General features: G+C 40.9%; 2 protein-coding genes across 2 annotated transcripts; both read right to left on the bottom strand.

Annotated features, from left to right (window-relative positions):
- Positions 1-223: 223 nt before the first annotated feature.
- KRT27 (keratin 27) lies at positions 224-5,835 on the bottom strand. The gene is made up of 8 exons (XM_061389961.1): positions 5,334-5,835; positions 4,757-4,839; positions 3,819-3,975; positions 3,406-3,567; positions 3,197-3,322; positions 1,295-1,512; positions 1,058-1,107; positions 224-512 (listed from the first exon to the last, which is right to left on the bottom strand). The coding sequence occupies exons 1-8, from the start codon at positions 5,775-5,777 to the stop codon at positions 370-372; spliced, it is 1,383 nt and encodes a 460-aa protein (XP_061245945.1). The 5' UTR covers positions 5,778-5,835; the 3' UTR covers positions 224-369.
- Positions 5,836-14,367: 8,532 nt separating this feature from the next.
- Positions 14,368-22,378, bottom strand: LOC133232386 (keratin, type I cytoskeletal 28). Its single transcript, XM_061391744.1, has 8 exons — positions 21,704-22,378; positions 21,118-21,200; positions 20,150-20,306; positions 18,800-18,961; positions 18,491-18,616; positions 15,464-15,681; positions 14,803-14,858; positions 14,368-14,526 (listed from the first exon to the last, which is right to left on the bottom strand). Exons 1-8 carry the CDS (start codon positions 22,250-22,252, stop codon positions 14,384-14,386), a joined length of 1,494 nt encoding a protein of 497 aa, XP_061247728.1. The 5' UTR covers positions 22,253-22,378; the 3' UTR covers positions 14,368-14,383.
- Positions 22,379-27,879: the final 5,501 nt, after the last annotated feature.

A 27,879-nucleotide genomic window follows, 5' to 3' on the forward strand; every position in this document is an offset into this window, starting at 1 on the left:
TTTACTGAAGGAAGGAAGGTTTAAAATTTGACAAAGATGTGAAAAAGACACCAACTAGTTTTTTGCTTATTAAACTTAACACCTAACTTGTGAAGACCATTGCCTTAAAGAGAAGAAATTGAAAACAAATTCAGTTTCTGTTGGGGGGGGGTATATTTAAAATGCAAAGACTGACCAGAACCAGTGAAGATGACTTGCAACAGGAAGAACTTTTATTGAAACACCACCACAGAGAAAGTCAAAGAAATGTTACTACTCTAAAAATAAATGTTTTTAAAAGTTCATTGGAAGAAAAGCAGAGAAGTGAGGGCTCTTATTTAGGAACCTAGCTTTGATTTGATATTTTGATTTAGGGGCATCCTTTTGGGCTCAGGAAGGCACCCTCTGTTCACTCTTCACGTTGTTGACTTTGGTGGACTTCTCTTCCACACTGTGAACTCTAGAGGACAGAACTTTGCCACGAGGATCTATTTCTTCAACAATTGTTTTCACCACGGTGGCTTTAGATGGATCTAAAATGACATATATACTGCAGTAATATGGATACAACCAGAGATTATCATACTAAGAAGTAAGTCAAAATAACAAGGACAATGCATATGATATCACTTATGTGTGGAATCTAAAAGATGATACAAATGAACCTCTCTGTGAAATAGAAACAGAATCAGGGATACAGAGAACAGACTGGTGGTCACCTAGGGGGAGGGGTTTGGATGGGTGGATTGGGAGGCTGGGCTTGGCATATGTAAACTTTTAAATGCAGAATGGATAAACAAGTTCCTACTGTATAGCATGGAGAATTATATTCAATAATCTATGATAAACTATAGTGGAAAAGAATATTAAAAAAGAATATGTATATATATATAATTGAATCACTTTGCTGTACAGCAGAACTTAATACAACATTGGAAGTCAACTATACTTCACTTTTAAAAAGGAAAAAAGTAAAATGAGATATGAATTGTTAGAATTTATCAAATTCATAAAGGGGAAATAACTCATTCCTTGAAACATATACAAATGTTGAATGTTCAACCCAGCTTTTGTTTACCTTTTATCTGATGTCCTGGCCCACCATAGCCTTTTGATTTAGCGCAAGAGCTGTAAAAATATAAAGTATGTATTAAATATTTGACACTGTTTTGCAAGAAACTGATTTAAGATGGGAGATAACTGAACTCTTAACACTAAGAGTTTATGTACACATGACCTAGATCATAGATACTTTGGATTTCAAAGAAGTCTTTAATAACCTTAAAATAGTTTTTTCAGTGTAAATAGTACTTACCCATCCTCTCCATCTATCAGGTGGCAGTAGGTCTCGATTTCTTTTTCTAGGTGGACCTTGATGTCCAGGAGCTGTTCGTATTCCAGTTTCTGGCCCTCGGTCTCGGTCCTGACCTGGTGCAGCTGCTCCTCCAGGGCTCCGATCTGAGCCTGGATCTGGGCCAGCTGTGCACAGTAGTTGCCCTCCGTCTCCGTCAAGGAGCACTCCAGGGAGTGTTTCTGAGGATCAGTGAGACATAATTTAGTAGCTGATGTCACTGTTTTAGGATATGGCAAAGCACTTAAGAGATATTGAGAGAGTTATCCTTATATAATAACCGTATTCCTCTTGTTTAATACTAATTGTTGCCCTTATTAGATGTCAAACTATTTTTAATCTATTGGAGAATAGTACAGTTGGTGGTAAATGCTATTCATATCCGCAAGAGTGTTAGAAAAATTGTTTTCTCCTAGGACACAGTCTAAAGATCTGTCCCCTCTCACTTACCCTGTGCTTTGGTACAGTTTGCCACTGTTTCCAGGAATTAAAGTCCCCCTACACTTTGCGAACTCATTTCTAATCATGTGGCAGCTTTGTGTCATGAGGATTATAGCTCTTACATTAAATAAGTAATCCTGGGATTTCCCTGGTGGTGCAGTGGTTAAGAATCTGCCTGACAGTGCAGAGGATGTGCCACAACTACAGAGCCTGCACTCTGGAGCCCATGCTCTGCAACAAGAGAAACCGCTGTAATGAGGAGCCTACACACTGCAGCCAGAAAGTGGTCCCTGCTCGCCATGAATAGAGAAAGCCCATGTGTAGCAATGCAGACTGAAGGCAGCTAAAAATATATTTTTAAAAAACTTTAAAAAAGTAATCTCTGCATAAATTTTCTGGAAGTAAATGATCTCAAGAAAAGAGTGGTCTTCCTAGGCTTTAAATAGTTTGATTCATTGGCTTTATGGGTGCTTGCTGTAATTTTACATGGGATGACAATGAGCGTGTCTTGTTCTTGTACCTGCAAGAATTTTACATATGTTTATAGCCTCTTCTGGAAGTTTACTAGCCATAGTAGAAAAACTATAGACTTGGGAGTTAGAAAATTTGGAGAGAAGTTCTGGTACCTTTGTATCTGACTGTGGGACTCTTGGAAAATTGCTTAACTTCTTTGAACCTGATTCTTCTCTTGGAAATAATAACATGAAATATAAAGTCTGGTCTGCCCAAGCCCCAGGGTTATTGTGGACTCATGTAGGTGAAAGTGCTGGGCAACACTTAATGAAAACGGTTATTATTAATATTATTGTCATGCATGTTGAGCTTTATGGGCAGCCTTCATGCCTCTACTTTGCTTGTTTATGTCACTTAAAAGGGAACCTGTGAGTATTCCAATTAAAATTAAGTGGCCCAAAGGAATGCTAGATAAAGAAACTAGGATGGGTGCAAGTGTGTTTTTGCATTCCCTGAACAGTGATTTTTGATCTTTTGACGTGGGAGAGAAGACTCAGGGTAAAAACTGTTTTCTTCTTTTTTTGTTATTTATTTTTATTTATATATTTGGCTATGCCAAGTCTTAGTTGTAACATGTGGGATCTTTAGGTGCAGCATGTGGGATCTAGTCCCTTGACCAGGGATGGAACCTGGGCTCCCTGCATTGGGAGTGCAGAGTCTTACTTAGCCCCTGTTTCTTTTTGAGTACCTAAAAAATCATTGTATTTTTTAATTCTAACATTTCACAATTATTAGCATCTTGGTATAATTTTCAGGCCAAAGATATTCCACTGTGAAAAATGCAAATGTATCTTACTTCAGGCAGAGTAATGACTGGATAAAAATGAAAATTAACAATAACAGGTGGCGGAAAAACTCTGATTTTTTCCCCCTCAACTTCTAAAGCAACTCTTTGGTGTCATTTTTACTTACTGTTGCTAAAAGAGACTGAAGTTCAATCTCCAGGGTTTGAAGATTACGTTTCATCTCAGTCAGTTCATTCCGAGCTGAAGTGGTGGCGCCAGCATCATCAGAAATCTGCTGCTGCAGCGAAGCGCTCTGAAACGTTATGAGCCTTGTTATGAGCGATGCTTGGATCAGCACCGGGTGCCAAGTCAGCGCATCCCTAGCTTGCTTTTTACCTTTTCGTTGAACCAGGCCTCCGCGTCCCTGCGGTTCTGCTCCGCCAGGGCTTCGTACTCAGCCCGCATGTTGTTCAGCAGAACCGTGAGGTCCACGCCGGGCGCCGCATTCATTTCCACGTTCACATTGCCTCCGGCCGCGCACTGCAGAGCCTTCATCTCCTAAAAGAAACCATGTTGGGATCGGAATATTTCTGAAGGAGCCAGACAGACACGATCCATATATATAGTTAGAAACTTCTGTTAGGTTTCTTTGGAGGGAGATGAACAGAAACATTTCAGACCATCTAAGCCATATGGAGAAATCAACAAATTCTTTCTTGAATTCAAGATATTATATTTGTCATCTGAAATGTATTTTTAAACATTGGGAGGAAGGCAGGCTGTAAAATCAGGGGGGAGAGACCACCTACCTCCTCGTGGTTCTTCTTGAGGTAAGCCAGCTCCTCAGTGAGTGTCTCCAGCTGAATCTCTAAGTCCGTTCTGCACAGAGTCAGTTCGTCCAGGACCCTGCGCAAACTACTGACATCCGCGTCCACGCTCTGATGGAGGGCCTGTTCATTTTCAAACCTTAGAAAAATATTTGAAAGTGTCATCACATCAGTCATCACCTTTTGTGTTAAGTCGCTCAGTTGTGTCCCACTATTTGCCACCCTGTGGACTGTAACCCTCCAGGCTCCTCTGTCCGTGGAATTCTCCAGGCAAGAATACTAGAGTAGGTAGCCATTCCCTTCTTCAGGGGATCTTCCCAATCCAGGGATTGAACCTGGGGTCTCCTGCACTGCAGGCAGATTCTTTACCCTCTGAGCCACCAGGGAAGCCCCATCATCACCTTTTAGGTCATCATAAAACTCAAGCTAAGGGACTTCCCTGCTGGTCTCCTGGTTAAGACTCCGCACTTGCACTGCAGAGGGTCCCATCTCTGGTGGAGGAACTAATTATCTTACATGCCACAAGCCATGGCAAATAAAATAGAATAAACTCAAAGTAGAAAGGATATTTAAAAAGGTTAAGGCAGAAACTGTATAAAACAAAACAAAACACCCTTCAAACTAAGCTTTTGAGTCCAACTGTTAAAATATACTCCAAACTTCAGGTAGATTATTCATAATCATAAAAATAAATAAATTTCTTTGACACAAGAGAATGAGAAAACTCAAAATTCCCTTTTGTATGACTTTGACATTCATTTGTGTCAGTCCCCCAATAAAATATATAATTCAGTGAGTCATTCGAACACGCATTTGGTTTAAAACAAATAAACTCAAAGAATGGAGGTGACCTCAAATAGCCTAAATAAAAGAGGGAAAGGCTTAGGCAACTGTTTTGGTTTCTTTTCAGCCCCACTTACTTTAGTCTGAAATCATCAGCTGTGAGCCTTGCATTGTCATTTTGCAGGACAATATTGGCATTGCTTGTTGTTGCAGAAATTATCTGATCAATGGAGAATTAGTTAAGAATGAGGAAATATTTTTAAAAATTCAGATTTCCTTGAAATAAAGTCAACTATAAAATTATAGCAATATTTTTGGCATCCTGTCTCTAATAAGAAGATGATTCTTGAAAATGGAAAATTTAAGTATAGCCTCTTTTACTCTCTATCTTACCCATTAAAAAAGAAAAAAACTTTCTATGGAAAACTTTCTATGTAAATATATAACTGGAGACATTGGGCAGTTTTTGATATTTTAGTATTTCTGAAAGCATAAACATGTATACCACATACCAGATGATGAGTAAGCCAAGTTTGAAGACCAGAATTTTAATATAATAATTTTAATATTAATATTAAATATTAGTTTTAATATTAATAAACTACCAAAAATTAGCAGCTGAGAGCAAAGCCTTGCTGTGATCACTTAGGCATCTGTGCCTGTGTGGCTAATTACCCTTACAGGTACTAAACCTCATGGCACTGTGTTTCTTACCTGGTTCCTAAGGTCGTCAATCACCGTGAAGTATCTGCTATAATCGTGATCAAGACCACGGCAGGAACCAGGCCCAAATTTCTCATACCAGCCCTTGATCTTCAGCTCCAAGTCGGCGTTGGCCTCCTCCAGGGCACGCACGTTGTCCAGGTAGGAGGCCAGGCGGTCGTTGAGGTTCTGCATGGTCACCTTCTCATTGCCAGAGAGGAGGCCATGTTCATTTCCAGTGAAGGCCGTGCAGGAAGCACTTCCTCCGCCCAGCCCCCCGCTGTAGCTTCCTGCAGAGGAGCTGCCTCCAAAGGCGCAGGTGAAGCTGCTTCCAAAGCCTGGCACACTGCCTGTGCTGCCGACCCCAAAGCCGGCTCCCCCACCGGAGAGCCGCACAGAGCCAGCTCCTCCGCAGGAGCCAAGGCGTCTGGATGCAGAAGAAAAGCGCACGCTCATGGTGTCTAGACTGCCCTGCTTGTTCCTGGAGGTAAGCTCTGATGGCAAATGTCCTACTGAAACAGTTTCGTGTACCTTTATATACACATTATCAGGGTGTTTCTTGGTGAACTCTGCTACCCATAGCAAAAAGTTGTTTGTCAGCTCATCTGAAGTATTCATAATTAGGTATTTTTTTCTTAAATGAATGCCTTTACCCTAATGTGTCCATTTCTGTAGGTGGATAGTTGCCTTGGGGTTATTTGTTATCTCCAAAATGAGAAAGGGAGGAGTATTATCAAGATTATTATAGGGATGCATTTCAAATTTAGCATGAGTAATCCTTCCTGTCTTCCAGGCCTTAGGACTATAAAGTTCCTATAAGAATAAAATAGTGTGACACACAAGTTTCTTTTTCCCTTGCTCAAAGCAATAACTTTGCTTTTTCTCTAGTAAGTGAGCCATCATAGTCATGGTTTTCTATAGATAATCATGATCCTTTTGGATAGATCAAAAATAATTTCAAGAACCAGTGGGTTCATGGTACCAGAGGAAGAAGGCCAGGTACAAATGAAAATTAAGGAATTAAATGGGCTTTTCTTTGAAGACAGATAGTCTTCTCTTGATTCTTATCCCTCCTGAGTTACATCTTTATTGGTTTTCTGTCTAAGCTCTTTTCTAACCAGGTTAAATAACAGTATTGGCATTTTTAGGGCAGTGAAACTGTTCTATATGGTATTATGTTGGTGGATACATGTCATTATACGTGCGTCAAAACCCATAGAATGTACAACACAAAGAACGAACCTTAATGAAATGGACTTCAGTTCAGTTCAGTCGCTCAGTCGTGTCCCACTCTTTGCGACCCCATGAATCGCTGCACGCCAGGCCTCCCTGCCCATCACCAACTCCCGGAGTTCACTGAGACTCACGTCCATCGAGTCAGTGATGCCATCCAGCCATCTCATCCTCTGGCGTCCCCTTTTCCTCCTGCCCCCAACCCCTCCCAGCATCAGAGTCTTTTCCAATGAGTCAACTCTTCACATGAGGTGGCCAAAGTACTGGAGTTTCAGCTTTAGCATCATTCCTTCCAAAGAAATCCCAGGGCTGATCTCCTTCAGAATGGACTGGTTGGATCTCCTTGCAGTCCGAGGGACTCTCAAGAGTCTTCTCCAACACCACAGTTCAAAAGCATCAATTCTTCAGCACTCAGTCTTCTTCACAGTCCAACTCTCACATCCATACATGACCACAGGAAAAACCATAGCATTGACTAGACAGACCTTTGTTGGCAAAGTAATGTCTTTGCTTTTGAATATGCTATCTAGGTTCGTCATAAATTTCCTTCCAAGGAGTGTCTTAATTTCATGGCTGCAGTCACCATCTGTAGTGATTTTGGAGCCCCCAAAAATAAAGTCTGACACTGTTTCCACTGTTTCCCCATCTATTTGCCATGAAGTGATGGGAACAGATGCCATGATCTTCATTTTCTGAGTGTTGAGCTTTAAGCCAACTTTTTCACTCTCCTCTTTCACTTTCATCAAGAGGCTTTATAGCTCCTCTTCACTTTCTGCCATAAGGGTGGTGTCATCTGCATATCTGAGTTTATTGATATTTCTCCCGGCAATCTTGATTCCAGCTTGTGTTTCTTCCAGTCCAGCGTTTCTCATGATGTACCCTGCATATAAGTTAAATAAGCAGGGTGACAATAGACAGCCTTGACGTACTCCTTTTCCTATTTGGAACCAGTCTGTTGTTCCATGTCCAGTTCTAACTGTTGCTTCTTGACCTGCATACAGATTTCTCAAGAGGCAGATCAGGTGGTCTGGTATTCCCATCTCTTTCAGAATTTTCCACAGTTTATTGTGATCCACACAGTCAAAGGCTTTAGCATAGTTAATAATAATGGACTTAGTTAATAATAATATGTCAGTATTGGTCCATCAGTTGTTACCAGTGCTCCTCACTTAATGCAAGATGTTAATAATAGGGGAAGCTGTGGGGGAATGTGGGGGGAGAGATTGGGAGGAGTGGGTATGTGGAGACTAACAGTACTGGTTAACCTCTATGGGCCTCAGTTCCTTCATCTGTAAAATGAAGGGACTAGACTATGACCTGATATTCCTGTTCTATTTCAGGATTTCTTGTATTTTTACGTTTCTTCCTTTCATTATTTCTAGAAAAATTTTCTGCATTCGTTTCTTCCACTTTTCACTTTCTACTCACCCCTAAATTTTAATCTCGTCATTTTACTGAAACTTATCCCACAAAAATTACTAATTACCCTACATCTCAAATCCAGTCATCATTTTTCATATTTCTTCTCCTATACCCTCTTGGACACATTTGATGCTGACCACCTGAGTCTTAACTGAGTCCTAAACGATTGCTTTCAAGAATGTAGCTACATCTCTGCTCCTTTTCTTTCTTCCACTCATAGATTCTGAAAGAATGGTCTAAAATGTGTCATTCTTTACAGTTTTATACTCGCACTTTTTTTTCCCTACCCTCTCTCCCTCAGTGATCTCATCCCTTCTTGCAGCTTTGGCTCTATGTGAATGGTTTCATATTCTCTAATGGCTTCTTCACCATTCTGGACACATTCCTTACTATGCCCATCAGACATTCCTACTTGGACGTTCTATCATGACTTTCAACTCAGTCACCTTGTCATCACACTTTGTTCTTTGGCATCCTTCTCTGTTATTTGTTGGTAGAATTACCCTGAGTCATCTCATGATTATTAAGAAAAATTATAATTGCTCTCATTTTATACCAGCTGTCTCCAGTAATTCACTAGGTACTATTGAATCTACTTCTGCAGTTTCTCTTGAAGAATTTTTCTCTTTTCCTTGTCTTTGTCACTATCATTTTCTTTCAGATCAGTTATTAGAACCTTAATTGGAATTTTGGTTTCAAGTCTTTTTTCTTTCCATCATGGTCAGGAGGCCAAGGTACCAGTCCTGAAGTACCACACCATTCATGTAATTGAAAGAACTTGGGCTGTTGAGTCAGATATGTCAGCATTCACATATCAGTTCTGCCATTTTTTCTAACTGTGGTACTAATGCAAAGTTCATTCTTCTTGAGCCTTCGTTTTTCATTACTAAGATGGAGCCATTACTTGTATTATTCAGAGACTACTGAATGGTAGCTAAATATGTTATGCAACTATGCTTGTCAATGATAGGTAGTCAATGAGTATTTCTTTCCTTCCTCTACTCTCTTTCAGTTTAAATCCATCAACCATAGGCTAGCTGAAGCTTCTTCTCTTGACATTTCAGACTCTTCTTCTACCTGCCTGACTTGTCCATTCTTTTATTTTACTCCTCCTTTCCCTCTCCTCCATTTTATTCTTTGCTCCATGCTGTTTTCTCCATTTGAGATTATTTAAGATCTTGAGAGATCTTGCATTTGCCAAGAACTACTGACATTTCTTTCAATTATATAGATTGAAAATGAAGTTGATAAAAATATAAATTTTCATGAGCTAATAAGTGAATTTTCAGAAAAGCAAGCCACAAAAACATGCTGATCAATCAAGAAATCACTTTAATAAAGCATTAATTTATTGTATTACATAAAATTAGGACATCAAAAATGTTTTTTTGACTTGTAAGTTTCTGCTATTAAACATGTATCATTATTACCTCTACTATATAAGTAATGAAATGTTTTTAAAGAAAACTATTGATGCTTTAGTACTTCTAGCTGAACTTCTTCCTGAATTTGAGCAAGGAATACGACATTTTCATTTTGCATTAGGCCCTGCAAATTATGTAGCCAACTCTGGTTACTGGGGCCTTCTCTAGGGAAGCTGAAAAATCCTAGAGAAAAGAACTCAAGATACAGGTATTTGAGTGTTTCCCATAAAAGAAACTCACCTGACAACCGCCCTGGAATGAAATACACACACGTACACACAGAACTTTCAAATACTTAAGGCTTTCCTCTTGAAAATGAACAGAATTTCAAAGATCACTTTACACTGAAAAACACCACAATGTGAAAGACAAAGATTCAAAGAAAGAAGCAAAAAATAGCACTCTTGAAACAGATAATCAAAGAAGCTGAAGAAAAAATTTAAAAAGAAAATAATTACAATTAATATCCTTAGAAGTAACAAAATACTGCATATTTGAAATATGAATAGAATATCATCAAAGTTGAACTAGAGAGCAAAAGAAAGAGATCTTGGGATTAAAAGCTAACTCCCACAACCAAATGTCAACAGATTGGTTGGAAAATAAACTTTTAAAAATCTCCCCAACAGTAGAACAAAAAGATAAACGAAAAGATTAGAAAATGAAATGCTTGGTCTAAGAAGAACAGTCTTAAGGAGGCCTTCCTGAAACAGAGAAGGGAGAAAGAATGAAGAAACTATTTTATAAAGAACCAAGTTTCTAAATGGAAAGAGACCACCAAGAACTATGAATAATAAATGAAAAAGAATTACGGTCAGGCACGTGCACAGACTATTTCAGAGAACCATGGAAGAAAAACAACATGTATCCAAAGATGAGGAAATCAGAATGGTTCGGGACTTCTAAACAGTCCTGGAAGCCATGATTCCAATGAAGAAAGCCTTCAAAATTCTAACTGAAAATGATATTAAACCTAAAATTCTCTACTTTGACAATTAATCATGAGTGAGGATGGAATAAAAATATTTTCAGACATAATAAGTCAAAAAATTTATCTCTCTTGAACTTTGTCAGGAAGTCATTAGAGGGAAAAATGAACAAAAAACAGGAAAGCTTAGGATCCAGAGAATGGGGTTCCAATACAAGAATGCATTGAACAAATTTCCCTGGTGGTGTGTACAAGGTAAGTATGATATGTCTATAAGCAAGTAATCAGAGTCTCTAACAACCCCAAGAGGCCAGGTTTCCCACTTAAATGGAACTTGCCTTAAATGTAGACAGAGGCAGTGGTGTTCTAAGATACATGGATGATCAAGGAACCCTATCATGTACTTCTATTACATTCCTGTATTAGCCAACTACTTCCTGAAAACAGTGAAATAGAAAGATAAGGTGACCCTGTGTCCTTTTCTGTCGTGTCTTACTTATCAGAAAGCCAGTGGTGAAGAGTGTTGGTAGAATGTGAGCCTATAAAGTGAAATTTAAAAAATAGTTGAGTTTGTTTGATGCAGTGTTCCCACTGTTTTGATAAGAATAAAATGCATATGCATGTATGAGCTACAATATATGAGTTGTGGACTTCCCTGGTGGTCTTGAGGCTGAGACTTATGCTTCCACTGCAGTGGCCATGGGTTCCATCCCTGGTTAGGGAACTGAGATTCCCCCATGTCCTGTGGGGGGGATCAGCAAAAAAAAAAAAAAGAAAGAATTGTGTAATTTCATTGACTGAATGTTCTTGTATTTGGATTTAAAACTGGCATTGCACAATATGAAACTGTAAAATTCATGCCAGTAGCTTAAATTTTTAATTTTTATGTACTTATGATGCCAACAAAGGTTCGTCTAGTCAAGGCTATGGTTTTTCCTGTGCTAATGTATGGATGTGAGAGTTGGACTGTGAAGAAGTCTGAGCGCCAAAGAATTGATGCTTTTGAACTGTGGTGTTGGAGAAGACTCTTGAGAGTCCCTTGGACTGCAAGGAGATCCAGCCTGTCCATTCTGAAGGAGATCAGCCCTGGGACTTCTTTGGAATGAATGATGCTAAAGCTGAAACTCCAGTACTTTGGCCACCTGATGCGAAGAGTTGACTCATTGGAAAAGACTCTGATGCTGGGAGGGGTTGGGGGCAGGAGGAAAAGGGGACGCCAGAGGATGAGATGGCTGGATGGAATCGCTGACTCGATGGACGTGAGTCTGAGTGAACTCCAGGAGTTGGTGATGGACAGGGAGGCCTGGTATGCTGCGATTCATGGGGTCGCAAAGAGTGGGACACGACTGAGCGACTGATCTGATCTGATCTGATGCTGACATTGCTTCTCAGGTTGTGCTAGTGGTAAAGAACCTGCCTGCTAATGCAGGACACTTAAGAGATGCAGGTTCAATCCCTGGGTTGGGAAGATCCCCTGGAGGAGGGCATGCAATCCACTCCAGTATTCTTGCCTGGAAAATCCCATGGACAAGGGAGCCTGGCGGGCTACAGTCCATAGGATCACAAAGAGCCGGACATGACTGAGTGACTTACCACACCTAATGACATTAAATGGCCAAAAAATCCTACTCCAAAACTATGACGTCAAGCGTATGAATGCAGAAGGAAAAAACACTTATTTTAGTGCCTTTAGTGACACTTTTTCTGCTGATTTTTGAACATAGGACCCTACATTTTCATTTTGCACTGAGCCCTGCAAGTTATGCAGCTGGCCCTATACATTGTGCTGTGCATGCTCAGTTGCTTAGTCATGTCTGACTCTTTGTGACCCCATGAACTGTTGCCCGCCAGTCTCCTTTGTCCATGGAATTTTCCAGACAAGAATACTGGAGCGAGTTGCCATTTCCTCCTCCAGAGGAGCTCCCCATCCAGGGATTGAACCTGTGTCTTCTGCATCTCCTGCATTGGCAGGCAGAGTCTTTACCCCTGAGCCATCTGGGAAGCCCATACATTGTAGCACTGGGAAATTATTTCCCCATCAATTTCTACTATTTGCTTCATTTAGTGACCTTTGGCTCAAGGTTTTATAAATATCCTTTTTGCCCCTTCTTTGAACTCCCATATAACTGTTGGGTTGTTTGGTAGAATTGCTGCCCTCATTAAAGCTTCTCATTAGAATCAATCACAAATTTGAGAAATATGAGAGCTGTTCTTCCTTTGCAGAGTTTAAAATTTGTTGGGAATCTCTATCATACACTTTGATCGAGAAAGATAGAAAAATGTATTCATCAACCTCATGAAATTTTAAGTTCTAGAAGAGCTGCACGTGGGTTAAATCTGGCCCACCATATGTTTCTGTACAGTCCATGAGCTAAGAATGGTTTTTTATGTTTAAATGGTTGAAAAAAAGTCCAGAGAGGGACAAATACTTTTTGACATGTCAAAATTATTGGCCATTCAAATTTCAGTGTCTATAACTAAAGTTTTATTAGAAGGTAGTCATGCTTATTTTCTTATCTATTGTTCATGGCTGCTTTCTACTTCAGTGAATGAGTTGAGTAGTCATTGAAAAAGAGAATTTATGGCCTGCAAAGCTTAAAATATTTACTATTTGGGCCAAATATTTTAAAGAAGAAGCTTGCCAACTTCTACTCTAGAAAAGAGTCATTGGCATGAGATTCTTTGCCGTAGATCTTTCAAGATTATCCTGATTATGGGGAATGGTATCCTGATAAGTATCCAGATCTCCAAATGAGTTTAAGATAGGCTCAGAAGGCAATGGCACCCCACTCCAGTACTCTTGCCTGGAAAATCCCGTGGACCGAGGAGCCTGGTAGGCTGCAGTCCGTGGGGTCGCTAAGAGTCGGACACAACTGAGTGACTTCACTTTCACTTTTCACTTTCAGGCACTGGAGAAGGAAATGGCAACCCACTGCAGTGTTCTTGCCTGGAGAATCCCAGGGATGGCAGAGCCTGGTGGGCTGCCATCTATGGGGTCGCACAGAGTCGGACACGACTGAAGTGACTTAGCAGCAGCAGCAGCAGCAGCATAGGTGAAACACCAGGAATGCGCCATCTAGAGGTGGAAGTTTTCAATCACAGGAGAATTTCTAAAATTTTCCAGATTGCTTCAGTTCAGTTTCAGTTTAGTCGCTGGCTTAGTTGTGTTTGCCTCTTTGCGACCCCATGGACTGCAGCACACCAGGCCTCCCTGTCCATTACCAGCTCCTGGAATTTACTCAAACTCATGTCCATTGAGTCGGTGATGCCATCCCACCATCTCATCCTCTGATGTCCCCTTCTCCCGCCTTCAATCTTTCCCAGCCTCAGGGTCTTTTCCAATGAGTCATTTCTTTGCATCAGGTGGCCAAAGTATTGGAGTTTCAGCTTCATTATCAGTCCTTCCAATGCATATTCAGGACTGATTTCCTTCCAGATTGCCTGCTCATGTAAAAATGATTTAAAGACTATGCCTGCTTCCCTAGTACCTCAGCATTAAGAGTCGACCTGCAATGCAGGAGACATGAGTTCGATCCCTGGATCAGGAAGATGCCCTGGAGAAGGAGATGGCAACCCACTCTGGTATTCTTGCCTGGAAAATCCCATGGGCAGAGGAGCCTGGCAGGTTATAGTCCAGTCCATGGGGTCGTAAGAGTTGGACGTGACTTAGTGACTCAACAACAACAACAAAGATTATGCCTAGTGAATGTTTAATATTTAAATGCCATGTGGTATTGACTATTATATAAAGCTAGGGTAAAAGGAAGTTAAAATATATTCCATAAATGTTTCCCTGTGAATTAGACATGGAAAAAATAACTCAATTATTTACTTGTCATGAGTGAATGGACATAAGCGCACATCTACTTTTTTATTTATTTGAAAACAAACACCCAACTTTCTAAAAAAAGGTAACTAAGACAACGGGATTATTTTTTTCTTGGTAAGTAACTAATCTTTAAGGGTAGAAAGTGTTTTTATTATCTCCTTGATATTTAGAATAATGAAGTTTTGCAGGATCTTTCCCCAAATGATTCTTTTCTCAAAAGTGACAACTAGAAGGGAACTCTTTGTTCTGTCTTGCCATTGGTCATTTTAGATGTCTTTTCTTCAATGGACTGAACCCTCGATGAAAGAACTTTACCACGTTGATCTATCTCTTCAACCACGGTCTTTACCAGCGTGGTTCTGGATAAATCTAGAAATAAAACATATGCAATACACATATTCAACTTAAAATATTACATGACAAAGAATTCCACTGTCATAATATAATATGTCTGTTTTTGTTGAGGGAGTTAAGTATTGGTTTATAATAATTGTTTGGGATAGTTGTATCCACTCAACAGGATACTTTAAGCTCAGAGCACGTTAGTTAAAATTACTTAAATATAGACAGGCTGTTGCCATAGTGTATGATTGTCATTAATGTAAAAATATTTGCTGAAATAGAAGGAAAACTAGATTTTATTACCTTTAGATGAATTTCCTGGGCTTCCTGATCCAAAGCCCTTTGATTTAGAGCATGAGCTGTTAAAAAAAGATCCAGCTTATTCTGTAATATTTGTTCATCACTTCATAAATATTCATTGAGTCAAGGGATGAACATAAATGCAAGCAAACTTTGTAGGCCCAAAACAGATTTTCATTTTCTATAGAGGAAAATATTAAAATTTTTAGTTATCTAAATCTAACATTTAGATAACTAAATGTTATTTAAAGAGAGGATATAAAACAATCTTGTTTACATTTGATTTTTTTAAAACACAAGAATTAAAAACTTAAGGAAAAAGTATACATTTTACATATAGATCCTGGGGGGTTGTAAAGAGTACATTTATTTCAGGACAACAGTGATGTTAGGAATGAACTGAAAGGTGGATGCAGCTTGAAACCCACAAGGATTAAAAGGATAACAAATGGAGACTTCTGCAGGGATGACTGGGATCACCCAGGGCAGATGAAGATGCGGCTGTGATGTACAAAGTATGGAAGAGGGGACAGTTGAGGCAAGAGATGGCCTTGCTTTTCTGCAATGGGAAGGAAGTGGAGAGCCTTGGAGGCATGGAAGGGAGTGACTGTCTATGCTTGTGGCTTGAAATGGTAAAACTGAATTTTCTAATGGCATTACTTACTTTCTGTCTCCATCTATCAGGCGGCAGTAGGTCTCGATTTCTTTTTCCAGGTGGACCTTGATGTCCAGGAGCTGCTCATACTCCAGTTTCTGGCCCTCAGTCTCGGTCCTGACCTGGTGCAGCTGCTCCTCCAGGGCCCCGATCTGAGCCTGGATCTGGGCCAGCTGGGCACAGTAGTTGCCCTCCGTCTCCATCAAGGAGCACTCCAGGGAGTGTTTCTGAGGACGTAAAAGATGTCACAATAAGGGATGAAGGAGGACCACTTGGAGGACACGTGGACTAGTGTTTCTCAGCAAAGGGCAGTACTGCTCCCTAGATGAGCTTTGGAAATCTGAGGCACTTGTCACAGTTAAACAGGAGGTGGAGAGAAAGGGGAAGCGAGTGGCGTTTACTGGGTTGGGGGGCCAGGCCCGATGGATGTCCCTGGCACGAGATACCTGACCCATGGATTTCTGATTGTTCCAGCAGACATTCACATATTTGGATATGATTACATGTAACAATCAGTCTTTATATGAAAACACGTTTGGGGGGGTACCATACCTGTGGCGGATTCATTTTGATATTTGGCAAAACTAATACAATTTGTAAAGTTTAAAAATAAAATAAAATTAAAAAAAAAAAGAAATCAATCTTATTTTGAAATCTTTCAATTTTATTTTGAGATCGTATTGGGTTGCCTGTTGTTTTTCAATCTTATTCTGCTACTGTCTCCAAAGATCTACCCCACTGCTGTTCCAATGCTTTTTGTGCTGCTGTTTCTTTTTCTAATTCATCCTTGATTTTCTGTCATCAGTCAAAGGCCTTTTAATAAGCACTTGAGATTGTGTGAATGCCCTCACACGGGTGGGATTTCAAGACAAGAGATATATTTCCTAATCCAGGACAGGTCATTATTTCAATGCTACTCTTGTGAATATTATACCTCCTCATTTCCACTTGCATAGTCTGTAATTTGTCTTGTCATGTAATCTCTACTTTAATTAATATAATTTTCCTCTTTCTATTATCGTATCACATCCGGGTGGTTATTACATCTCTTGATATTAGTTATTACCTCCCTGTACACTCCTATTTCCACTCTTTCATTTTCTCTGTATTCTTGTGTGGACCAACTCCCAATCTTATGTTGTTTAAAATGAAACTTATCCATGAAAAGAAGGTGTCAGCCTCAGTCTGTTTCATTACAGGGTAGTTGGGCCCAAGTGTTTACATATTAAATATATATTATTTTAAAACTTCTATTTTTCCTCTTGATTGCTGTTACGGCATGACACTGGTTTTAAAAGTCTTTTGTGTGTTGTTAAATACATTATCTCTTGACTCCATTTTTAGGATTATAAAGAGGGAGTTGCAAAAGATTCATTATTAAACAGGAGTCTCAGGGAGCTAAGAAGCACTGCCTTTGATAAACAGGCTGACCAGTACATCACATGGGTGGGTCTGGGCTATCCAGGGAAAAGAAGTGGAAGGTGAACAGGTTGGTAATAGGACACTGAGGCGACAAGTGGCAGATATCAGGGAGGTGCGTGCTCAGGTGTTTAAAACTTGAATTTCCCTGATAAAGTGTTCTCATATGATACTCCTTGTCAGGATTGTTAATACTGTCCTAAATCAGACCAGACCATAGGCATCTCTATCTTACATCTTCCTACTGTAAAGGTTGGCTTGTAAATGAGGAGACAGGTAAGGATGAACTTAGAAGTTTGTACATCACAGGAAGCATGTGAAGCATTGAGATATCATATTTAGACAACTCCCAGCATGTTCACAGTTTGTGTTCCAAACTATAGAAATCATCTGACCACAAAGAATCTCAGGAATGGATTCTATTATTTGGTTATGTTGGAAGTTAAGATGGGCTTTTTTTAATGGATTATTTCATGAGGCCAAACTACAGGACTATTGGCTGCACGGAATCTAGCTACTTTCTAATATCATTACTTCTCTGTGAAAGTGCTTAAAATTCTGCTCTGGGAACTCAGGAATTTATTTCCTTCAGCGCAGCTCCAAAATGAGAGGGAGGATTTGTGTTCAGGAACACGGCAGCAGGATAGGTCCTCAGGTTCTAGTTGCAGGAAAGAAGGGAATGGGGAAGAGAGGAGGGTTCCAGGGGCCCAAAGTAGAAGGGAGGAGGGTCTTGGGGACCAGCCAGCAGTGGTGATGAAGGTGAAGGAGGAGAGGGGCACACTTGTTCAGATGGGGTTAGTTGAGTGGTAAAGTTTCTAATCTAAATATGATATGGTAAGAAGGCCCTGGCCTTTTTTAGGGTGTCTACATCAAATCAGTCTTCCTATTGTTTTGAGTATCTTTTCCTTCTCTGCTTACTGTTCTCATTTGTATAATAGTGGCTATTTGTGTCAACCTGGTGTCCTCAGGGGGCATGAAACCTCTGATGAGGACAGGAACCCCTAGACCACCACATGTGCCAAAATTCTCAAAACCAAGCCTTTTGAATGCTGCCAGCAGACACTGGAGAAGAGAAGCCGTTTTCCTCCTGGGCTATGTCCATGGAAATATTTGAAATAATTGGCAGTAAGTGCCAGAGAAGGCTGAATGCCAAGCCTTTTGGGGTGTGTTGGGTTGGGATGTCTCCCCTGGATGCCCTGAGGCTGAAGAGGCTAACAGTCCTCACATGGAATCAGATGTGTCCCCTTCTTTGCCTGGTGGGAAGCACAGTGTGGCCTTTAACAGGATTTCAGCAGTGTTAGGAGATGCTGGTGATACCAGCTCTGCTTTGCCTGACAGCCTGACATAAGCTTGCCACGTGTCAGGTGGACCAATGCTGCTGTTGTTTGCTTTGCATCCAGCTGAAGAAAGGACCGATTTCGGGAAGTGGGCACTGAGCAGGGGCGGGAAGGAAACTTCAGAGACCTCAGGGAGGAAGCAGTGCTGTCTGTCTCTGAGCGTCTCGGCGGGGTCTGTCCTCCTCTCTCCACCAAGTATTTGGAGGTGAAGTTGTAACCGGGGGACTGGGAAGAAGTTCAGTTAGACTTTTTAGCGTCACTGACCTGCGCTCTCACCTACCGTCGCCAGGAGGGACTGCAGCTCTATGTCCAGGGTCTGCACCGTGCGCTTCATTTCTGTAAGCTCGCCCCGGGCAGAGGAGGCCGCGCCCGCGTCGTCAGAGATCTGCTGCTGCAGGCTGGCGCTCTGCAAGGCCCGGCGCCCAGGAGTTAGCGGGTCTGAGCTTGCCAGGGGGTGGGTGGGTGCGTGGGGAGGGGGGCGGGTGGTCAGGGGGGTGAGGGGGTGGGGTGGAGGGATGCAGGGTGACCGGTGTTGGGGTAGGGTGTGGCGAGGGTGGCTACCGGCCGGGCTGGGCTGGGCATCCCTCACCTTTTCGTTGAACCAGGCCTCAGCGTCCCTGCGGTTCTGCTCGGCCAGGTCTTCGTACTCGGCCCGCATGTTGTTCAGCAGAAGCGTGAGGTCCACGCCGGGCGCCGCGTTCATCTCCACGTTCACGTTGCCTCCGGCCACGCACTGCAGAGCCTTCACCTCCTGCGGGGAGACGTTGACTGTGGCCTGAGGGCGGTGTGTGCTCACCTGCGCTCTTGTTCCTTTTTTAGATGGTCTCAGTTTGTGACTTAAATTCGAATTGTCTAAGTTAAGGCACGAATTATTATTTTTTTTAAGTTGACTTATTCGATCAGTAGTCATGCCAATCATCTATTTACTTCGTTATTTGTTAAGACAGCCACAACCAACACCACAACATCCATGTTTTATCCTTTTGAGTGAGAAGTGGGTACAAAAATCAGAGAGTTCTTAAATTCTTTTTTCCTTTATTTAAAAAAAATTTTTTTATTATACTTGATTTACAATGTTGTGTTAGTTTCACCTGTACAGCAAAATGATCCATATATATGTATATCTATTCATTTTCATATTCTTTTCCATTATAGATAATGTTATTACAAGATACTGAATGTAGGGAATTCCCTGGCAGTTCAGTGGTTAGGACCCAGCTTCCATTGCAGAAGGCATGAGTTGGATCCTCCTGGTTGGGAAACTAAGAGCCCACATACCATGGGGTGCAGCAAAAAAAAAAAAAAAAGATATTGAATATAGTTTCCCGTGCGGTGCAGTAGGATCTTGTTGTTTATGTTATGTATAGTAGTTTGCATCAAGCATATAATTCTCAGTTACATGTCAGTGAGAGTGCTTGTTGATGGGACTAGAGCAGTGGAAGAACAAATAAAAGTCCCTGCCCTCTTGGAACTCTCACCTTAAGGACAGTAGCTCTCACTTGAGCACTTGTTATATGCCAGACATTGTTCTAAAGCAGTTTAGGGATATGAATGTCTCTAACTGGTAGGTACTATTATCAGACTTAATTTACAGATTGGGAAATGGAGGCACAGAGAGGTTAAACTATCTGCCCAAGATACTTAATACCTGAAAGGACTGAGATTTGAACATTCCTGGATTTGGACATGGTAGAGAAAAGTAATGTATTAATTTCCTAAGGTTAGGCTGTGACAGCCAGAAAATTGAAGGATACAGATCAAAGTGTTAACCCTGTATTATCTTGGGGGATGAGATTAGAAGGGCAGAGCGAGAGACATGGAATTCTTTGTTTTATATGCCTTGGCACTGTTTGAATTATTATAAGGAACATGAGTTACTATTGTCATTTAGTCTTCACCCCCAAGTATTTAAAATAACTAGAGCTAAATCTTCCCCTACCTCTTCATGATTCTTCTTGAGATAGGTCATCTCCTCACTCAGGGATTCATACTGCAGTTCCTGGTCAGTCCTGCAGAGCGTCAGTTCATCCAGGACTCGCCGTAACCCATTGATGTCAGCCTCTGTGTTTTGGTGAAGGGCGAGCTCATTTTCATACCTTGGGAGACATTCAGTGAATCTCAGCACCAAGTAGACTAGCTCAAGAGACCAAAAAGTAAAACCTGCTTTACTCAACTGCTCAACTGCTTTTAAGTGAAAGTTAGAAATGAAATCAGGTCTCTAAATATTATAAATGTGTACAAAGAAAGTCCTTCTCCACTCCTCTCACACAATTCTGTGCAGAATAATCAGCATGAATATCTGGTCATGCAAATTCCAATAGCATATCCCAATTAAGTATAAATAGACCTTTTCAGAATTTTATTGAAGTTAAAAGTAAAAATTGTAAATTGGTCAATTAAAACAAATATTTACATTTACTTTGTACTTGACACTATTTTAGGCAGGCCTAGAAATACAGTGATATTTTGGCTCAAGAATGTCATAAATATGTAAAAATGTGAGTCTAGCTGATTGTAATCTTAAAACATGCTTTGTATTGCATTTTGTTGTAGCTTTGTCACATGTTACTTCCTTTAATCTCGTAGGTTATAGCTTGCTCTGTGTGTGCGTGCTAAGTCACTTCAGTTGTGTCCGACTCTACCCAACTCTATGGACTTTAGCCCACCAGGCTCCTCTGTCCAATGGGACTCTCCAGGCAAGAATTCCAGAGTGGGTTGTCATGCCCTTCTCCAGTCGGGATCAAACCTGTGTCTCTCATGTCTTCTGCACTGGCGGGCAGGTTCTTTACCACTAGCGCCACCTGGGAAGCCCATAGCTTGTTCTACTTGGGGTGAAATTGAAATTTTATATAACACCTTAAGTGGACTAGAACCATGTTCTAGGTGTGATTATTTTATATATCTTACTTTAGCCGGAAATCGTCAGCAGCCAGTCTGGCATTATCAATCTGCAGAATGACATTAGCATTTGCCGTAGTGGAAGAGATGATCTGGAAGAAATCAGGAGAACACAACCAGTAAGTTTGCTCTAACAACCTATTATTTCAGGAAACAAACAAGCACACAAACAAAAAACATTGCACAATCAACCTTGGTATAAAAAAATCTCACTTCCTTATGTAATAACCAAGAAGGTTTAAAATTTTATTTTTAAAAATTACAAATATGGTTTTACTTTTTTCCATATAACTTTTAGACTGTAGTACTTCTTTATTAATGAATATATCTCAAAATAAGCAATAATGGAACTAGTAACATTTACGTTGCATAGACATTCATGAATCAAAGTGCCTGTTTTTAGCTAATAGGAAGAATTATGTTTCAAAATAGATAATAAATATGATATAAATGATACATAACAGTTCTGAAGCATTTCCTGTTCTACTTCTATGTCATTTGCTAGATCATTCTTAGTTTTAAATTTCTTAAATTTCTTTAAATTAAACTAAAAATTCTTAGTTTATTTTTAATAAACTAATTAATAAATTCTCACCTTATTCTTAAGATCTTCGATTGTTAAGTGATATCTGCTGTAGTCATGATCAAGTCCATGGCAAGATCCAGGACCATGTTTTTCATACCAACTCTTGATTTTTCTCTCTAGTTCAGCATTTGCCTCCTCCAGAGCTCGCACGTTATCCAGGTAGGATGCCAAGCGGTCATTAAGATTCTGCATGGTCACCTTCTCATTCCCAGAGAAGAGTCCCCCTTCACTTCCAGCAAAGCCAACGCAGGTACCACTTCCTGGGATACCACCAGCATGGTCCCCACCAGGAAGACTGCCCAAGCCACCTCCCAAAGCATAGGAAAATCCACATCCAGCACCAGAGTTGCCATACACATTGCTACCTGCAAAGCCTGTGCCTCCACTGGATGGTCTGACAGATTCAGTTCCAGACCGTAGGCAAATATGCCTGGACCCGCTAGAGAATCGGAGAGACATGGCAGTATGAGAAATGGTCACCTTGTCTGTGGAGAGCCGTAACTTCAGAGGAGAACAGAATATTGTGTGCTGATGGCTTCTTTGGGCTTTTATACACATTGGGGGGTGTCTCTATTTGAGTTATACATGCCAAAAGGAAAAAAGGCATCATTCATATTAGCATGAAATTATGTATAATTGGGTGATTTTGGGGGCTAAATTAATGTCTACCATCCTGGGTTGTTGCTTCAGGATATTTGTTATCTTACATATAATAGGGTTCATTCTATATTAAGTTCATTATTTTAACTTATAATTTTGGGTGAGTAATCCTTTACTTTCATCTAGACCCTAAGACTATACCATTATTATTTGACACAGGTTATTATAAAGTTTTAAAAGTTAAGATTGTGATAGGGTACAATCAGCTACAGTAGGGTCTTAATTACCAGAGAGATATATTGATATAAAGAACCATTAGCTATAGAAACACATATTTTATCCCACCACAGCAAGAAACCTTGTGTTGTTTTTAAAAAATATATGATCCTACTAACTTCTCTTGTCTTACTGTGATGTTTACATCTATTTGTTACCTTAAACAATAACCTAAATATTGACTGATTCCTTTATTTAAAATGTATAACTACTACATTTGTTAGTCAATACTAAGTGTAAAAATAAAGACTTGATGCTAAATAAATGCAGAGATTGAAAAATGCATAGTTACAATCTTTGAGAAATGTATGGTCAGGATCAGATAGGGGCTGGATCATGTTTAGCTGTCTGTATTAAAGACTTTGAAATGAATCATAAGTAAAAAGCAGGGGGCAACACAATCAGGTTGAAATGAAAAATAAGGCCAGTTACAAGGCTAGGACAATGGTTCAGGTGGAAAGGATGAAGGTAGTAGGATGGAAAGAAGTTGAAAGGATATGGTCGTTGATTGAATTTGGAGAACAAGGAATAAGAATTAGGGATGGCTCTTAGGTAATTTGGAGAAGGCAATGGCAGCCCACTCCAGCACTCTTGCCTGGAAAATTCCATGGACGGAGGAGCCTGGTGGGCTGCAGTCCATGGGGTCGCTAGGAGTCAGACACAAAAACTGAGCGTCTTCACTTTTGCTTTTCACTTTCATGCATTGGAGAAGGAAATGGCAACCCACTCCAGTGTTCTTGCCTGGGGAATCCCAGGGACGGGGGAGCCTGGTGGGCTGCCGTTTATGGGGTTGCACAGAGTCGGACATGACTGAAGCAACTTAGCAGCATCAGTAGAAGCAGCAGCTTAGGTAATTGCTTTCAGATGCTGGGAATCCTATAATACTGACTGAGATAGGAAACATAGGAGGAGGAAGATACTAGGGTTAGCTTTGGTCCAGCTGAGTTTTAGGAGTTGGTGGAATGTCTCATATGAAGATAGGAAGTGTGAATGTTTAGAATAAGTACCTGGAATGGGGAAAAATGCCTGACTAGCAACAAGTGAAGGGATTGTCAGGAAGAAATGAAGGACCAGCTCTCATTTGTAATGACATTTAAATGCATATTTGGAAGTTATCTTCATGTAGGAGGAGAGAAGGTGATCGGCTGATGGGCATTTGGGGTTTGAAGACAGGCTCAGAAGAAAGAAAAAAATAGCAAAGAAGTTTCTGGTGTTCTTGAGAAAACAGTTGAGGTGATTGACCACAGTTTGTGCATGCTCAGTTGTGTCCCAACTCTTTTATGACCCCATGGACGTAGCCCACCAGGCTCCTCTGTCCTTGGGATTTTCCGGGCAAGAATATTGGAATGGGTTGCCATTTCTTCCTCCAGGGGAATCTTCCTGACCCAGGGATCAAACCCCCATCTCCTGCATCTCCTGCATTGGCAGGTAGATTCTTTACTACTCAGCCACCTGGGAAGCCTGTGATTGACCATATGTAAAGAAGGAAGTAAGACTAGAGGAAGAGATACACTGAACAAAGACAAAGATTGAGTCATTGGGCACTTTTTTGAGGATATAAAGCAGGTGGAGTGGGCAGGAGATTGACAGAGATGAAGGATGGTGGGTTAAAGTTGGACAGTGGAAGCCAGAGTTTAGAATTCTAATTGAGCTATAACCCCAGATCTTGATAAAGTTTAGTGAATAGCTATGGGGCCTGGACCCAACAATCGCTGGAATAAGAGGTTAGAAATGGACTGAAACTGAAGTCTTGGAGTAGGAATTCAACTGGAGTGTTAGATGAGCCATCTATATAGCCAGGAAGTCTCCTATGATGGCAGGAGATGAAGAAAAGTGGATCGTGAACCAGGTGCCGAAGTCCTTGGATGGTGGAAGGGTGTGGTGGTGGTGGTGGTGGGGGGGGGTGTAACTGGATAGCATCAGCCTCAAAAGAAGAATTTTAGCTTAAGAATGAAATGACAGGAAGCTGGATGTGGCATTGGGTATATAGAGAATATGGATTCTGCCTTGAAGTCTATATGTTAGATATGTGGAAGTGGAGTTGGGAGGGGATGAGGAGAGAGGTGGAAGGGAAATGGAGGAGAGGAGAGAGAAAGGAGAGGGTTGGGAGGTAGACGAAATGAATGATCAGTTTCCAATAGAAAAAGTTTCTGGGCGAATTCAGGAGAAAGACACATTAAGTGTAATATTATAAAAAATCTTTTCAGTTGAACCCTTCTGCAAGGAAACCTGCAGAAAAGGTTTAGAGAGTTGTCAAAATGTGGATAAAAAGACTTTCCATCTCTTTGTGTTGACATACTAAAGGAGACTTGGCTCAATACAATGCCCTGTAAATGAAAAGCTGTCAACGAAGGATAGCTTTATTGTTGTGGTTGTGTTATAAGCTGGTGTGGACAGTCTGGGGAGGTCAAGCTGAGATGGAAGCAGAGGTGGGCAAGAAATGACCTGAGAAGCCTCCTCTTGAGGCTTTGGTGGGAGAGTGGGGTGAAGGAAGAAGAGAGGACGGGAGAAGGAGGGACTTGGTTGGGATTGACTGGGTCCAGTTCTGTAGTAGAGAGAAGAATGAAGTTGCTTTGCCTCTAAGACAGTTAGGACGTCTCCTGGAACTCTGTTAGTGCAAGCAGTCTGAAACCTAGTTAGCTGGTACTGAGGCTGGCATCAACATGGCCTTTAAACGCATTTTCTGGGCAAAGTTGTAGGATCTTTTTAGAGCTGCAGAGGGCTTGAGACATCATCAATTTCAGCCTTTTTATTTGACAGATGAGGCAAGTAAGGTCCGGAAATGTTAAACAATTTGCTCAGTGTCACCAGCTACCTGCCAAGTGAGGATGTGGCATATTTTTAGGTGACCTTGAGAGTCTTGTATTGTGAGCATATTTCAGATATAAGTAATATCTCTACTGAATATCTGCTTTATATGTTGCCATCAATAATCTTAAAATGCTGTATGGGTTGTGAAATTAATCTTTTAATCAAGTTATTGAATGATTGAAATAACAAAGAATTAGAATATTAAAATATATAAAGCATTGTGACTCTCTTCAATGCTTGCGTGATCATTGAATTTGAATTCATGTCTCTCAGTCATGTCCAACTCTTTGCAACCTCATGAACTGTAGCCTACCAGGCTCCTCTGTCCATGGAATTCTCCAGAGTACTGGAGTGGGTAGCCATTCCCTTCTCCAGGGGATCTACCTGACCCAGGGATCAAACATGGGTTTCTCACATTGCAGGCAGATTCTTTACCATCTGAGCCACCAGAGAACTGTAAGTAATAATAATTAGACAAATAATTGGTGTAACAGGCTTCCCTGATAGCTCAGTTGGTAAAGAATCCACCCGCAATGCGGGAGACCTAGGTTCAATCCCTGGGTTGGGAAGATCCCCTGGAGAAGGGAAAGGCTACCCACTCCATTAGTCTGGCCTGGAGAATTCCATGGACTGTATAGTCCATGGGGTCGCAAAGAGTCAGACACAACTGAGCGAATTTCACTTTCACTTTGGCATAACAGGTCCACATTCTGTATATGTAGAGAAAATATTTCCAAAGGAACATGTGTGACCAAAAAAGGGAAGATTTTGTTGTTGTTGTTAATGCATAAATTTAAATAAGCAGCTTCTCGGCATCACCTCTGGCGCTCCCACGTCGTTAACTGCCCCTGCCCCTACCCTTCTATTTCCACCAGAGGGCAGTGCTCACCTGCAAATGTATGTTCTTGGGGCTGACTTCAACCTGGATCATACATGCCCTCCGCAGGAAATTATTAAACCCCTGAATCCGCCTGCTAATGCAGGAGACACAAGAGATGCAGGTTTGATCCCTGGGTTGGGAAGATACCCCTGGAGGAGGGCATAGCAACCCACTCCAGTATTCTTGCCTGGAAAATTCCATGGCCAGAGGATCCTGGTAACCTGTAGTCCATGGAGCTGCAAAGAGCTGGACACGACTGAGCACACACACAGCACAACAGCAAGAACCTACCTCAACACTTACGTTTTCAAAGTCTAGAGCATGATGAATATAAAGACAAAATCCCCTTATGTTTATATCAAGCTTTACAAGTTCTGAAGGAATTTCTTGTTAATTATCATATTTGAGCTTTACGATGAATTTGGGAATTAGGGAGAGAGGTGTCCTTCCTCTGATTTAAAGATGAGGAAACTGAATAAAAGGACTGTGTTCAAGGATACAAACTGAGTGAATCAAGCCAGGATGAGCCTTGTAAACAATGCTGCTTTGAACGTGGCACGCACAGATAGCTCTTCAAGACCCTGATTTCAATTCTTTTAGCTGCATACACAGAAGTGGAATTGCTGGTATTTTAAAAAAATATTTTGAGGAAGCATCCTACTGGTTTCTGCAGCAGCTAATCTATCTTACATTTCCACCAACAGGGCACACGTATTCCAATTTCTCCACATTCTTGCCAACATTTGCTACTTTTTTTTTTTTTTTGATAGTAGGTATCCTAATGCATGTGACCTGGTGTCTCACTATAGTTTTGGTTTGAGTTTCCCTAAATGATTTGGAGAAGGCAATGGCAACCCACTCCAGCACTCTTGCCTGGAAAATCCCATGGATGGAGGAACCTGGAAGGCTGCAGTCCCTGGGGTTGCTAGGAGTCAGACACAACTGAGCGACTTCACTTTCACTTTTCACTTTCATGCATTGGAGAGGGATATGGTAACCCACTCCAGTGTTCTTGCCTGGAGAATCCCAGGGACGGCAGAGCCTGGTGGGCTGCTGTCTATGGGGTCGCACAGAGTTGGCCACGACTGAAGCGACTTAGCATTAGCAGCAGCAAATGATTAGTGAGGTCAAACATCTTTTCATGTGTGTATTGGCCATATCCCACTTCTTTTTATCTTTACAACAAGTTATTAATCTGTCAAAATGCATTTTAGTTCCATTCTTCTACTAATCTTTTTTTTTTAATTAAAAAAATATTTTTTTGGCTGTGCCACACAGCATGTGTGGGATCAAAAACTTAGGTTGTGGGATCAAAGCCCACAACCCCTGCATTGAAAGCGTGGAGTCTTAACCACCAGGGAAGTCCTCTGCTTTTAGTCTTCCCTTCAAATTTCTTACTTCACGAAACCTTACTGAGGCTCTATAGATCCACACAAAAAATTTATAGAAACATAATTGGTTTACAGTTCAGTTCAGTTGCTTAGTTGTGTTCATCTCTTTGTGATCTCATGGACGCCAGGCTTCCCTGTCCATCACCAACTCCTGGAGCTTACTCAAACTCATGTCATTGAGTCAGTAATGCCATCCAACCACCTCATCTTCTGTTGTCCCCCTCTCC

Source organism: Bos javanicus, chromosome 19, assembly GCF_032452875.1.
Source record: "Bos javanicus breed banteng chromosome 19, ARS-OSU_banteng_1.0, whole genome shotgun sequence".
NCBI classification, from domain to species: domain Eukaryota; kingdom Metazoa; phylum Chordata; class Mammalia; order Artiodactyla; family Bovidae; genus Bos; species Bos javanicus.

What these genes read in the sequence shown, in the direction of transcription:
- KRT27 (XM_061389961.1), bottom strand. Translation starts at nt 5,777, where the DNA reads ATGAGCGTGCGCTTTTCTTCTGCATCCAGACGCCTTGGCTCCTGCGGA. An exon ending in TTGACGACCTTAGGAACCAG is followed by an intron (nt 4,840 to 5,333) that starts GTAAGAAACACA and finishes TCCATTGATCAG; the next exon opens with ATAATTTCTGCAACAACAAG. An exon ending in GCTGATGATTTCAGACTAAA is followed by an intron (nt 3,976 to 4,756) that starts GTAAGTGGGGCT and finishes TATTTTTCTAAG; the next exon opens with GTTTGAAAATGAACAGGCCC.
- LOC133232386 (XM_061391744.1), bottom strand. Translation starts at nt 22,252, where the DNA reads ATGTGTATAAAAGCCCAAAGAAGCCATCAGCACACAATATTCTGTTCT. An exon ending in TGCAGTCCCTCCTGGCGACG is followed by an intron (nt 15,682 to 18,490) that starts GTAGGTGAGAGC and finishes TTACGTCCTCAG; the next exon opens with AAACACTCCCTGGAGTGCTC. An exon ending in CCCAGGAAATTCATCTAAAG is followed by an intron (nt 14,527 to 14,802) that starts GTAATAAAATCT and finishes TTTTATTTCTAG; the next exon opens with ATTTATCCAGAACCACGCTG.